The sequence below is a fragment of the Aegilops tauschii genome, chromosome 6, assembly GCF_002575655.3.
Source record: "Aegilops tauschii subsp. strangulata cultivar AL8/78 chromosome 6, Aet v6.0, whole genome shotgun sequence".
Classification (NCBI taxonomy): Eukaryota; Viridiplantae; Streptophyta; class Magnoliopsida; order Poales; family Poaceae; genus Aegilops; species Aegilops tauschii.
Genome location: NC_053040.3, coordinates 464,088,021 through 464,100,357, shown reverse-complemented (window position 1 = coordinate 464,100,357; position 12,337 = coordinate 464,088,021). Strand labels below are relative to the sequence as shown.

Here is a 12,337-nt window from a genome sequence, read left to right as displayed (position 1 = left end):
GCTTCTTCCTACTCTTTCTTCCAGATGGCAGCCTTGGTGCATCCTCTTCATCACTTATGCCAAAATCACTTGGAAAACAGTACTCATCAGCTTCAGGGACATAATCTTCAAACTTGTTGTGCTCAGGCTCACTGTGAGACTTGCTAGTTGGGCCAGGTTTTCTAACTGGCTTAAGCTTTTTGGCAGCAGGATCCACTACTTCTTCATCTTCAGAAACTATTGGTTCTTCCTCCCAAAACTCAGAAGGTTCTGAGTTAGCTGCACAATAGTGCTCTGCAGTATCAGTGCCAGCCTCATCTTCACCCCTACACCAAGCTTTGTAAGAAATTTTCTGCCCTCTGTAATCACCCCTAAAGAACTCAAACTCTGAAGATGATTTGTCATCTTCAACTTCATCTTCTTCCTCTGGTACATCTTCTTCCTCTGGTACATCTTCTTCCTCTGCTACATCTTCTTCCACTGGTACATCTTCTTCTTCTTCATCTGCTTCTTCTTCTACATCTTCTTCTTCCACAACTGTTTTCCCCTTGTTCAAATTGTTGCTTTGCTGTGTGTTCATGTAGGGCTCATCAGGGGTTAAAGATGGCAAGCTAGCATTAGAGGCAGGGTACATAACACCTTCTTGTGAAACTCTGTAAACAACAGGTTCACCAACATGATCAATGGGGATCTGTTCCTCATCAGCTGGGCTTGGATCAGTAGCTTTTCTGACACTGATGTTCAGTACCTTCTTATCAACAAATAAGTCAAGCATTTCCTCTAATGCCTCCTCACTATCCAGGGCCTCCACATCCTCCAGCCCCTTTCCCTCTTCCTTTACATAAGTCAGAAATGCATCCATGCCATAGCCCTCCAACTCAACCAATGCTAATATGGTCAGATAACTGATATCCGAGGAAACTGAATACTTTTTCTCCATATTATCTATTCCTTGAAAATGTAGCCTCAAGTCCCAAATCTCATCATCTAAGCTGTAGGATTAAATTGACAAACAATTATTTTTTAAGTCACTGAACATTACTGAACTTTCTTCAGATATCAAGAACATCTATGCACTGACCAAATGAACTAACCAAATGCACTTTCTTCTACAGTAGCATGCCAAGAACAAACAATTACTAACCCTAGTTCTAATTTGAACTAAAGCACACGGAAATTTTAACTAAAGCTTGGCATATAGTTACCAGAACTAATTTGAACTAACCAGAAACATTGACCAGTGCTTACCTCACTCCACCAAAGGACGACGCCCAATGGTGGCCGCCTGCTGGATCAGTGTGGATGCGCTTCGCCACTGCCCTAGCCGCGCGGACTTCCGGATCTGAGCTCGCCGGATCCACATGAGCTGCGGGCGGTGATGGCTGCTGCGACCGCTGCGCCGGGAAGCTCGAGCTGCCTAGCCATTTGTCCACCTCTGAGTGTCCACCGCCCTCCTGGCCGGTGCCGCCTTGCCTCAATAGCTCGCCGCCGACGACATTTGGCTGCGCCGCCGCCATCGCCCACCTAGGTCACCGCGGGGGAGAGGAGGGGGAGTGAGAGAGTGTGTGGCCGACCGCCCACTTTGGTTCCGACCGGACCCGGGTCGGCTAACGGCCGTTAACGGCTGCGCCGTGAGCGCGCGTGGCCACGTGGGCTGACAGATGGGCCCGGTCCGTCAGAAAACGGGTTAAATCGCTAGTCACCGCGGGTTTGGGTTTTTTGAAACAGCGGACCGCGCGTTCGGTAGCTTTCTGAGAAAAATTAAAAAGTGATAGTTTTTTGGAACCAAAGCCTGTAAACTAGTAGTTTTATGCTATTTACTCGTCATGGTCATTGCACACACAAGATGGTGTGGGTATAATATAGTAAAAAAAGAATAGAAGAGCCATGGAAGTTTCTTGTTGTTTTGATTTGTGAACGTTCATGACTACTTAATTACCACTTATATACACAGCATGTCGCACGTCCTCTTTTAATTATGTGAAAATATATTCAATGATGAATCTAATATTGGCGTTGATTTACTATTGTAGATGCTAATATATTTTTAATAATAAACTTGATCAAAATTTACAAAGTTTGAGTTAAGGTAAAACTAATATATAGAGTAACAAAAAAGGAGGGAGTACATAAATACTACCAAACTCCAATAAACCACATGGAAATCAGTTGGTGTTCTCTTAATTTTGCCACTCCTTTTAGCCTTCCCCACTACTGATCTTCCACCCTCAAGCTTCAAATAACCTTCGCGCCGCTCCATCCCTCTGCCATGATGTCCCGCTTGTCCGTAGGGACAAGAGACCAAGCAACAGTAACCACTACCTCAGCGCCATCTAGGTTACATTTCTCCTGGCTTATGTTGCAAAGTTTGGGCAGGAGACGGACATGACCACGTGTAGCGGTATCACCAGATTTGGAGTAGGCTTGTATCTCAACATCCAGCATTCCTCTAATTCCTACCGAAACAACTCGCCTCGAAAGATGCACATAACCATGAAAACCTTTCAGTTCCGCTCCATCTTTTGTATCCTGCAGCACAATTTGGCTAGACGAGGGATCAATAACACGAACAAGTCCCCTATCAGTGGGCACAAATTCCCCTGACAGCGATTAGCAGGCAACTTGTCCGCCATATTCAAAGGGCCATGACCCTTTCACAACCTGGACACTCACGATAGTGGCCTGGACCGATCGAGTAACTCGCTGCAGGCATAACTCTAGTGTGCAGAAAAAGTTCTCAATAGTTACACCAGGACCATATCCTCCTCCCGCGTAACTGCATACATGTCTTATCAATGCTTCGTCTTCAGACTGGGTTGTACCTTTCACTTTTAGTTGGATTTCGAAGTCGAGCATGTCCTCGATCACAATATCACGGGACGGGCCAATCAAGTGCAAAAAACTATCCTGCAAGCATCAGTTTCACCCAATTAACATTAATCGACCAGGATCATCACACGCGTTGCAGAAGCCGCTCCCGCTCCGCTCCGCTGCGCCGCTGGCCACTCCGGCCGCGGCGGCCACAAATCCGGCTTTAATGGCTGCCGTCCCGTCCCGTCCCTCCTCGGCTGCTTCGCCTCGCGGGCGCTCCACTCCACCCCGCGGTTTCTCATCGTCGCGCGGTCCGTTCGGGTCCCGTTCTCGCCATCGTCTCCAGCTACCACCGTTGCGGGCTCAGATCCGGCTTCGACGCCGCGAATCCTGCGGCGGGGCGAGCCGTCCTGCTCGGAACACCAGTTCCGCCCGGCGGATCTGGGCGCGTCCCCCTTCATTGGGCATGGGCGACTTAAATCCATGGTTGTCGCCCCATCCCCTGCCGTCAACTCCTCCCCCTCGAGCGATGAGCACGGCTGGACGGAGGTCAGATCCCGGAAAGGGGGGCGTGCTGGATCCGGCCCTGCGGTCCATCCGCTTCCCTCCTCCGAGCGCCGCTCGAATCGCCATCAGGACTTCAATGCCCGCTCCGGCCGTGACGTCTTTTTAAGCAGATTCAAAGGGAAGTGTTTCCGATGCCTCAGCAAGCTCCACTGCCGCAAGGATTGCAGAGATCCTCTCCGCTGCATCCTCTGCAAGCGCCAGGGCCACTTCGCCTGGGAGTGCCCACAGAATCCGAAGAACGGGGGTCCAGGAGGGACCGCCCGAGAAAGACTGAAGCCGGCCACGTCCAGGGCCCCGGTGCGCGACCGTCTCCGCTTCCCGTCGCCGGCCTCCCCTCCACCGCCCCCTCCGGCAATGGACCGCTTCCTCCACTGCGACCCTGCACGGCGCCCGCGGGTCAGCAACAAGGTGGTGGTCGCCACGCCCGTCCTCGAGCGCGAGGAGTTCGTCCTTCGTCAGCACGCCGTCACGCTCTCTGCCGTCGACAGGACCCATGCGACAAACCCCACGGCGGTGGGCAAGGCCTTCGAGGAGCTGGTAGGCACGCCGCCCTTCCAGCTCCGCGTCACCTCCCACCAACCTGAGGCGTTCCTCGTCCACTTCGACCTGCCGGCGCACCGCGACGACGCCGTGCGGAGGGGCTCCATCAAGGTGGACGGCTTCAAGTTCTTCATCCGTGCTTGGCACGAAGACGACAACGCAGCCATCATGAGCTGCCGCTGCACGTCCGTATCGTCGTTGAAGGCCTCCCGATGCAGTTCTGGTCCTTGGAGGGGGCGGATGAGGCGCTCGGCGACTTCAGCCGCATCGACCGCCTCGACAGCCGGACCGTGGAGCGAGGCCACGCCAAGACGTTCGCCTGCTGGCTCTGGACATGGAACGTCGCGCACATCCCCACCACGCGGGCGCTCTGGGTGCTCAAGAGGGGAGCGGGCTGCGTCGACGAGATCATCGGCTACTCCCCTCCCGATCGTCGCATCCCTTCTCCGCCGGGTGTCCGCCGCTACGACATGCTCATCCACGTGGATCGGATGGAGGACTGGACCCCGCTCTCGCCACGCTCCTCGCACTCGGGGCAGAGCGGGTTTCCTTCCTCCTCCGAAGATGACGACGACCGCCCTTTTCCACGGACCGAGCCTGGCTCCTGGGCTGCTGGCGTCGAGGATGGCCAGGCCCCGGGGAGGAGGGCCGCTCTGAGGGCGCCGGCTTCCGGATGCAGGGGCGGGCCTCGGGTCGTCGATCGCCGTGACCAAGACCGCGACGGTGAGCAAGGTGGGCTGCGGCGCACCTGGAAGGACGCGTTTCTGGGCAACTCTTGCCACGCCAAGGGCAAGGCCATTGACGTCGTCGAGGCCGCTCCCCGGCCACGCAACAAGGCCGCCTCTGATCGTCGCCATGAAGACCAGACCAAGGACAGAGTCAAGCACAAAAAGGCAAAGGCAAAGGAGGGCCCGGTTCTCAGGGCCACCCCCCCGCCCCCACTCCGACCGCGCGAGTCTGCGCGCCAGAGCGCCTCCGAGCCTGACCCGGTGGCCCAGTTTTTCTCCTTCCCTGCCGGGCGCGCCCTCTCCCCTCCGCCTCGTACAGACGTCATGCAGCTGGAGATCGAGAACGCCATGCGCGATGCGCTCACTTACCCGCTGGCCTTTGAAGATGGTGGCCGCTCGCCGCCTCACGCTTCGGCGCGTCGTGGGGCTATGGACGGCCTCCTGGAGGACGACATTCTGCCTTGCATCGCCAACCTTGACGCCCCTCTCAGCAGCCCTTGCATTTCCACTCCGGCTTCTGCTGCTGTGGGCTTTCAAGTAGCCGCCATTACCCAGAAGGTCGACTGCCTCCACATCGACGCTGGGCAAGGGAACACCAGTCAGAGGGGTGGTTCGCCGCACCTGTTCACCCCCTCGCCAACGGCCATCCTCGACGCCCCGCCCGCTCCGCCCGTCCGGCCACGCTCTTCAGCCCCTCCGAAGGTGCGGGCCACTTCTGCTCCCTCTCGCCGGAGCGCGCGTCAGGCCGCGTCCGGCTGCACTGTGCCGGTGGCTCAGCGCGCGGCGCTGCGCCTCGTCCAGGAGCTCAGTGGCCTAGGCCCAAAGGATCGGATGACTCCGGCGGCGGCGGCGGCTCTGCTCAAGCGCTTCGAGGAGCCTCTGTCCCATAGCGACATCAAGGCGATCGCAAAGCTCACCGGCCTGGACAGGGAGGCCCTGGAAATCGCGGCTGGAATGGCCGGCGCGGATGCTGAGGATGTAGTTGGATCATGTTAGTTTTAGCTTCTAGTCTTCGTCTACGACTGGTCTTAAACCAGTTCGAGTTAGGATTAGTCTTCATGTGTAGTCTTCGGCTAGCAGGATCAGTAGTTAGTCACCGCCGGGATTTTGGGACTATTGGAGGCCAGCGGTGCCCCATGGATAGATGTAAGGTGTGCTGTAACCCCTCTGTTTTAAATGTTAGTCGGCGAAGCGAACACCACTGTCTCCATGTTTGACACAAATTACAGAATCATGTTGTGGAACGTTAGGGGCCTGAACGCGTCGGCTAGACGATCTGCAGTTAGAGAGGTGGCGCAGGCAAATAAGATTTCAATTCTAAACCTTCAAGAAACTAAACTGGAGACATGGACTCTTGACATGGCTCGCGACATTGGGGGAAATCTTCTGCAGGGCTGCGTCGTGCTTCCGGCAATGGGCACGAGAGGGGGCGCGGCAATCTTCTGGGACAAGCAGACCGTCGACATCACGGATCAGATCGTCGCTAGCTTCTCCATCACTGCAAGGGTGAAGATCATTAGTACAGGCTGCTCATTTTGGATGACTACGGTCTACGGCCCGACGGACGACCAACAGAAAGCCAACTTCCTGTCGGAACTGGCCGCGGTCGCGCCGCCTGCAACAGAGCCATGGATGCTGAATGGCGATTTCAACATGATATACCAAGCTAGAGACAAGAACAACTGCAACATCAACAGAAGGATGATGGGCCGTTTCCGCAGAGCAATTGACCTCGCCGGGGTGAAAGAGGTCAAATGCAAAAACAGGAGATTTACGTGGAGCAGTGAGAGGGACGACCCAACTCTCTGCAGTATCGACAAAGTCTTTTGTAACCTGGCATGGGAGGATATGCACCCAAGTTTCGTCCTCATGGCGGCTTCCACTTCGTTCTCTGATCATTGCCCTCTGGTGCTGGCTAATGGAGTTAGGCCTGTCACCAAGGCAAGGTTCAGATTTGAGAATTTTTGGACAGTTTTCCCTCACTTCCAGGAGACAGTGCAACACGCATGGGAGAGGCCTGTTCGTCACGACTGCCCGTTCGTCAGGATGAAGAAGAAGATGGAAAGAGTAGCGGGGGATCTAAAGGTTTGGAGCAAAAGCCTGTTTGGGGGTGCAAAACTTCAATTCCACATTGCAAACGAGGTTATCATGAGGCTTGACGTGGCGCAGGAGGCCAGACCGCTGTCAACTGATGAGCTTCACCTGAGGAAGCAGCTTAAATTGAAAGTTCTCGGGCTGGCAGCAATTGAAAGGGCTCGCAAGAAGCAGGCCTCCAGAATTTCTTGGCTTCGTGCGGGAGATGCCAACTCAAAGTTCTTCCATGCCCGTCTCCTCTCGCGTCGTAGAAAAAATTACATTCAATCCATCAAAACGGGCGACGCCATTGTCACGGAGCCAGGGAGAAAGCTCAGCTGGCCTTCGATCACTTCGCCCGCGGCCTTGGCGAATCCCTGCAACGGAGCTGCATGCTAAACTGGGATCTGCTTCAGTTGCCAGCCGTCGACCTGCAAGGCATTGATCTTCCTTTCTGTGAGGAAGAAATCTGGGCTGCCATCAAGGCATCTCCGACTGATAAAGCTCCCGGGCCGGATGGCTACACCGGCAAGTTCTTCAGATCATGCTGGCACATTATCAAACATGATATCATGGCGGTTTTCCAAAAGTTCTATAACCTAGCGGGTGACAACTTTGCTGATCTGAACACTGCCTTCATCGCCTTGCTGCCAAAGAAGGATGGAGCAACAGAGATGGGCCACTTCCGACCGATCAGCCTCATTCATTCCATTGCTAAACTGATTGCAAAAGTGCTGTCCATGAGGCTGGCGTCTCGGCTACAAGACCTGATTTCCCCTGCACAAACGGCGTTCCAGAAAGGAAAATGCTTGCATGAAAGCTACCAATATGTGCAGGGCTTTGTCAAGGCGCTCCATCGGCAGAAGAAAAGGGCCCTTCTGTTCAAGTTGGATATTGCAAAAGCTTTCGATTCCATCAACTGGGCTTACCTCCTGTAGCTTATGCAAAAGCTGGGTTTTCCCCCGAGATGGCGTGATTGGATCGCGCTAATGCTACCGTCGGCCTCTTCCTCGGTGCTGCTAAACGGGGAGCCGGGCGATCACTTCTGGCACATGCAAGGATTAAGACAGGGCGACCCCCTCTCCCCTCTGCTTTTCATCATCGCAATTGACCCACTCCACCATCTGCTTGCAGCTGCGTCCGATCTTGGGGTCCTGGCGCCTCTGCCGGGCCGCGGTCCAAGTTTGCGAGTTAGCTTATACGCCGACGACGCTGTTATCTTCGCAAATCCATCTGCTCAGGAGGTGGGCAAGTTGCTTGATCTGCTGGACAGTTTTGGGCAAGCCACCGGGCTGAAACTGAATCAAAGAAAATCATCAGTTGTTGCAATCTGCTGTGAAGATCTGAACGTGCCGGATTAGCTACAGGGTTTTGGTGGTCAGTTCGTCAGTTTCCCAATAACTTACCTGGGGCTCCCAATCTCGCCAACTCGGCTCAGAATGGCGCATTTCCAATTCCTGATCGACAGATTGAAAGCACGGTTGGCCGGCTGGAAGGGCAAGCTCCTCAACATAGCTGGAAGACGAGTCCTCGTCAGATGCGTCCTCTCTGCCCTACCAACTTTTGCGATGACTGCACTGAAGATACCAAAGAAAATCCTGAAGGAAATGGACAAATCACGAAGACGCTTCCTATGGGCACAAGACGATGAGCTCTCTGGTGGAAAGTGCAAAGTCTCCTGGGAAAAGGTTTGCTCCCCTCTAGACCATGGAGGCCTTGGATTACTGGACCTGCAAAAATTCAACTGTGCACTGAGATTGCGATGGCAGTGGCTCGCATGGGCGCGGCCGGATAAGCCTTGGGTTGCCGTGACCCCTACTCCTGACGATCATGAAAGGGCTCTCTTCGGCAAAGCGACATCAATCCAAGTTGGAAATGGAAACAAGGCCAACTTCTGGAAAGATAGTTGGATCGGTGACGAGCCACTATCCACAGCTTTCCCTACTCTGTTCAGTCATGCGAGGCGCAAAAACAGGTCAGTTCGGATGTCTCTAGCCAATGAGCAGTGGATTTCAGATTTGCAACATGGAGATACTGCTGCAATAGCACCTCAGTTTCTTCAGATGTGGCGGCTCATCGACGCAGCACACATTACCATGGCTCCTGACCAAGAAGATGAAATGACTTGAAAGCTCACTCGCGAAGGTACATACACTGCCAAATCGGCTTACCAGATGCAATGTCAGCAGGCCCCCAACCCAGTTTACAACAGCTTCATCTGGAAGGTTTGGGCACCCAACAAGCTCAAAATGTTCATGTGGCTCCTAGTCAAAGACCGCCTGTGGTGCAATGACAGATTGCAGAGAAGAGGCTGGCCCAATGGCTATTTCTGCCCTCTGTGCACCAGGAATTTGGAAACATCTACTCATCTGTTTTGGGGATGTAGCTTCTCGCAACAGGTTTGGGGGAATTGTGCCAGATGGTCGGGCTGCTCTTCACTCGTACCAGACACAAGGGCTCCACTCAGCTCGGCTCAGACTTGCCAACTCCTCATCAACAAGACTGCTACCGCAAACAGGCGCGGAATCAGAACTCTAATCATCATGATCGCCTGAGAATTATGGAGGGAAAGAAACCACTGCGTTTTCCGGGCAAAAACACCTCGGGTGGAAGATGTCATCGCGGCGATTAGGACCAATATCGAGCAATGGAGATTGGCCGGAGCCAAATTCATAGAGCCTCCCTTCGGGGACACAATTCGCGAAAATTTAGCTTAATTAGAGGAGAGAGAGCTGTACTTTTCCAATTTCATCCACCTGATCACTTGATCAAAATGTTTCCCGCTGCTTTCTGCTAAATCAATGAAGCCGGCGTTTTGCCGGGTCTTTCAAAAAAAAAAAACATTAATCGACCAGTAGAGAGGAAGCTAGGCGTGCACAAGATTTGCAAAAGGAAATAAAAGGGGAGTAGCATACTCACATCCTGTTTCAGTTCTTGGGCGTGGCTCCTATCGCAAGAAAAGATAAGATTGCGGTTGTGATCCACGGTGTCTCGGGCGGCAACCACGCCATACACAGACAATGGCCATTGAAGGCCACCGGTTATTTCTGCAAGTTTGATGGAGAAGACCTGCAAGGTGTCGGGGGTAGACCCACTACGGATCCGTGGCATGCGTCCGGGTGTGTAGTGTACAAAACACGTGGAACTCAGCACCGCTGCATGCAGCACACAAGCAAGTGCGGCGTTTGTTAGAAATGAGTGTTCTAATTAACATGCATGAACTACCCCTTTGTAAGCAGCAAATTAAGTAAATCGATCCCTTGCTGAAAGAAAAAGAGAGGGGGTTAGTTGCTCACTTTGGTCTGTGAAGGAACCGCAGGTTTTGCCCCATTCAGATTCCCAACCCTCAATGTACCAAGCGAACATCTCGGCCTCGTGAGCCATCTCCTCAGCGGCCTTCTCCTTGGCCTCCATGGTCAATAGTGCGCCTGATTTGCCTCTGTCCATCTTGTCATGATCGCTTTCATCTTGGACGGAGTACTGTTCCAATCTGGCCATTGCATTGGTGGGGCTGGGCTCCGCAGGTTCGGGTATCGACTCGTCTGATTTGACCATGGACGTCCCCTCACTGGTATCCATCACTGACTCTGCCCCCATATCTGATTTGAATTCAGAAGAGTCAGTACGCGGCACCTTCTCCTGGTGGCTACCATCCCGACCCATCGGCGACGACGTCTCCGATTCCTTGGGCGCCCGCGTCTCCGTGCCCATTGATCTGCCGGCTGATCCCTCCATCTCAATCCGCCGATCGAATAGGCAGAAGACTCAGGCGACGGCGACGGCGCTGGTGAGAGGGCGTGTTTGGGATCAGTTTGATAATTGATTCGTACGTTACGTACTTATATGTGCCAGCTAGGTTGTTTTGACTCTCGTTCCTTTTCTAAACCTGGACGGAGTACTCCATCTCCGATTTGAATCCGTTCACACAATGGCCAGCACGCGCGCAGGTATAGTACTGATGGTTCGACCCCCTCCCGACGTACGATTGGTTCTCCCTTCCACGCAGCCCACCTATGACGTGGCCCGAAAAAGTAGCCCACACTTCCTCCCATGAGCCAGCTAGTGTCTCATGTCTTACTCTACCTCGTCGTCGACCGGACCAACACTTTTGAGGGGCGGCCGGCTGCCGGACATGGGCATAGCGGAGCCGGCCGAGATCCGCTTAGATTAGGTTTTTCGTTGCATGAAATAATTAATATGGATTTGTTGATTTCGAAATCGTGTATGTGTTTGTGGAATCAACTTTTTGTTTGTTGTCTGGTCACTGTCCGCGTGTGTTTCGGAGTCGGAATTAGGCAATTGCGGTTGTAGATGCTCTAGCAAACCCTGCACTTAGACTAACTAAATGCTAGCAAAATGGATTTCCAATAAGGGGCGTTGTTTATTGACTTACATAACATCAAGTGAACAAAAACATAATGTTTAGATACCCTACCTTTAACTTCAAAAAAAGATACCCTACCGTTGTGTGACTAGGATGGATACAGTCAATACCAATGGAAACACATATATGGTCACGCGTACAAAGAGCAAAGTCATACAAAACCAAAGGTTTTCCTTGGTGAAGATGATGAAATACAACAAGAATCATTGGCACCAGCCATATCATGACAACACAAAATACTACGAGAAATATTCTTCAAAAGAACCACCTCTCTGAGGGGAACGGCGCGCTCGTCGAATGCAACCACCGAAGGCTAGATCGATGGTTTTCACCCTAAGGATCAAGCCCGAAAACTCCAAGCAAAACCTCCAACAAGGTAATGAGGCAAAACATCGCCATTACCACATATAAATAATTAGGGTCGGACCTAGCACTACAGGAAAAATAAACATCACCTATAGGGTGTTTAGCCCGGAGCTGGTGACCGGGTACTAAAGAAGCACCATTGGATCGAAGTCGATTATGTGTTGTTGCTTTCACTTTCCATGACCCTATCACCTACATATGAGTGTGGGAATGACGTCAGACATCACGGAAGTGGTGATCAAATGCTACCAAGCTACTAGCGGCGGCAATGGTCGTTCGGTGGTCCATGAGCCTCGATGTAATTTTAATTATGTTTGAAGTGTTTTATACTTCCGGTGAATCTTTATAATAGATCTGATCTTTTCGAAAAAAGAAATGCCACCAAGCTAGGGAACTTACTTTTACTCTAAATCACTTGTAGAATTTCACAACAGTGTGGATACATGTTGCCAAAGTACGGTAGGTTTTGTGGATAACCGAAAGAAGCTTACATGGTATTATTATTTCTAAAAGGCAAAGGACCTGCATGTACATCGTTGCACACGTCCTTCCCAGCACACCACACCGGTTGACATGATTTTAATCGCAAAACAAAATCATATACTCCCTCCGTTCCTAAATATAAGTCTTTCTAGAGATTTCAATATGAACTACATACGGATGTACATAGACATAGTTTAGAGTGTAGATTCACTCATTTTGCTCCGTATGTAGTCCATATTGGAATCTCTAGAAAGACTTATATTTAGGAACGGATGGAGTAAATGATAAATGATCTCAGCACACCGTACCAATAGATCTGTTTTTAGTTGCACACCAACAAATCATTTTTTTTCTCTGGTACAATAGTAGGGGGCAAGGAGGTAACTGCACTCCCCCTCCACCCACT

General features: G+C 52.2%; 1 protein-coding gene and 1 pseudogene across 1 annotated transcript; one reads left to right on the top strand and one right to left on the bottom strand.

Moving 5' to 3' along the window:
• Positions 1 to 2,214: 2,214 nt before the first annotated feature.
• Positions 2,215 to 10,409, bottom strand: LOC141026194 (uncharacterized; annotated as a pseudogene).
• On the top strand, positions 4,110 to 5,851 carry LOC141025430 (uncharacterized). The gene has a single exon (XM_073500708.1). The coding sequence runs from the start codon at positions 4,110 to 4,112 to the stop codon at positions 5,619 to 5,621; it is 1,512 nt and encodes a 503-aa protein (XP_073356809.1). The 3' UTR covers positions 5,622 to 5,851.
• Positions 10,410 to 12,337: the final 1,928 nt, after the last annotated feature.

Bases quoted from the DNA above. Each gene is read 5' to 3' on its own strand.
- LOC141025430 (XM_073500708.1), top strand. From the start codon at position 4,110: ATGCAGTTCTGGTCCTTGGAGGGGGCGGATGAGGCGCTCGGCGACTTC.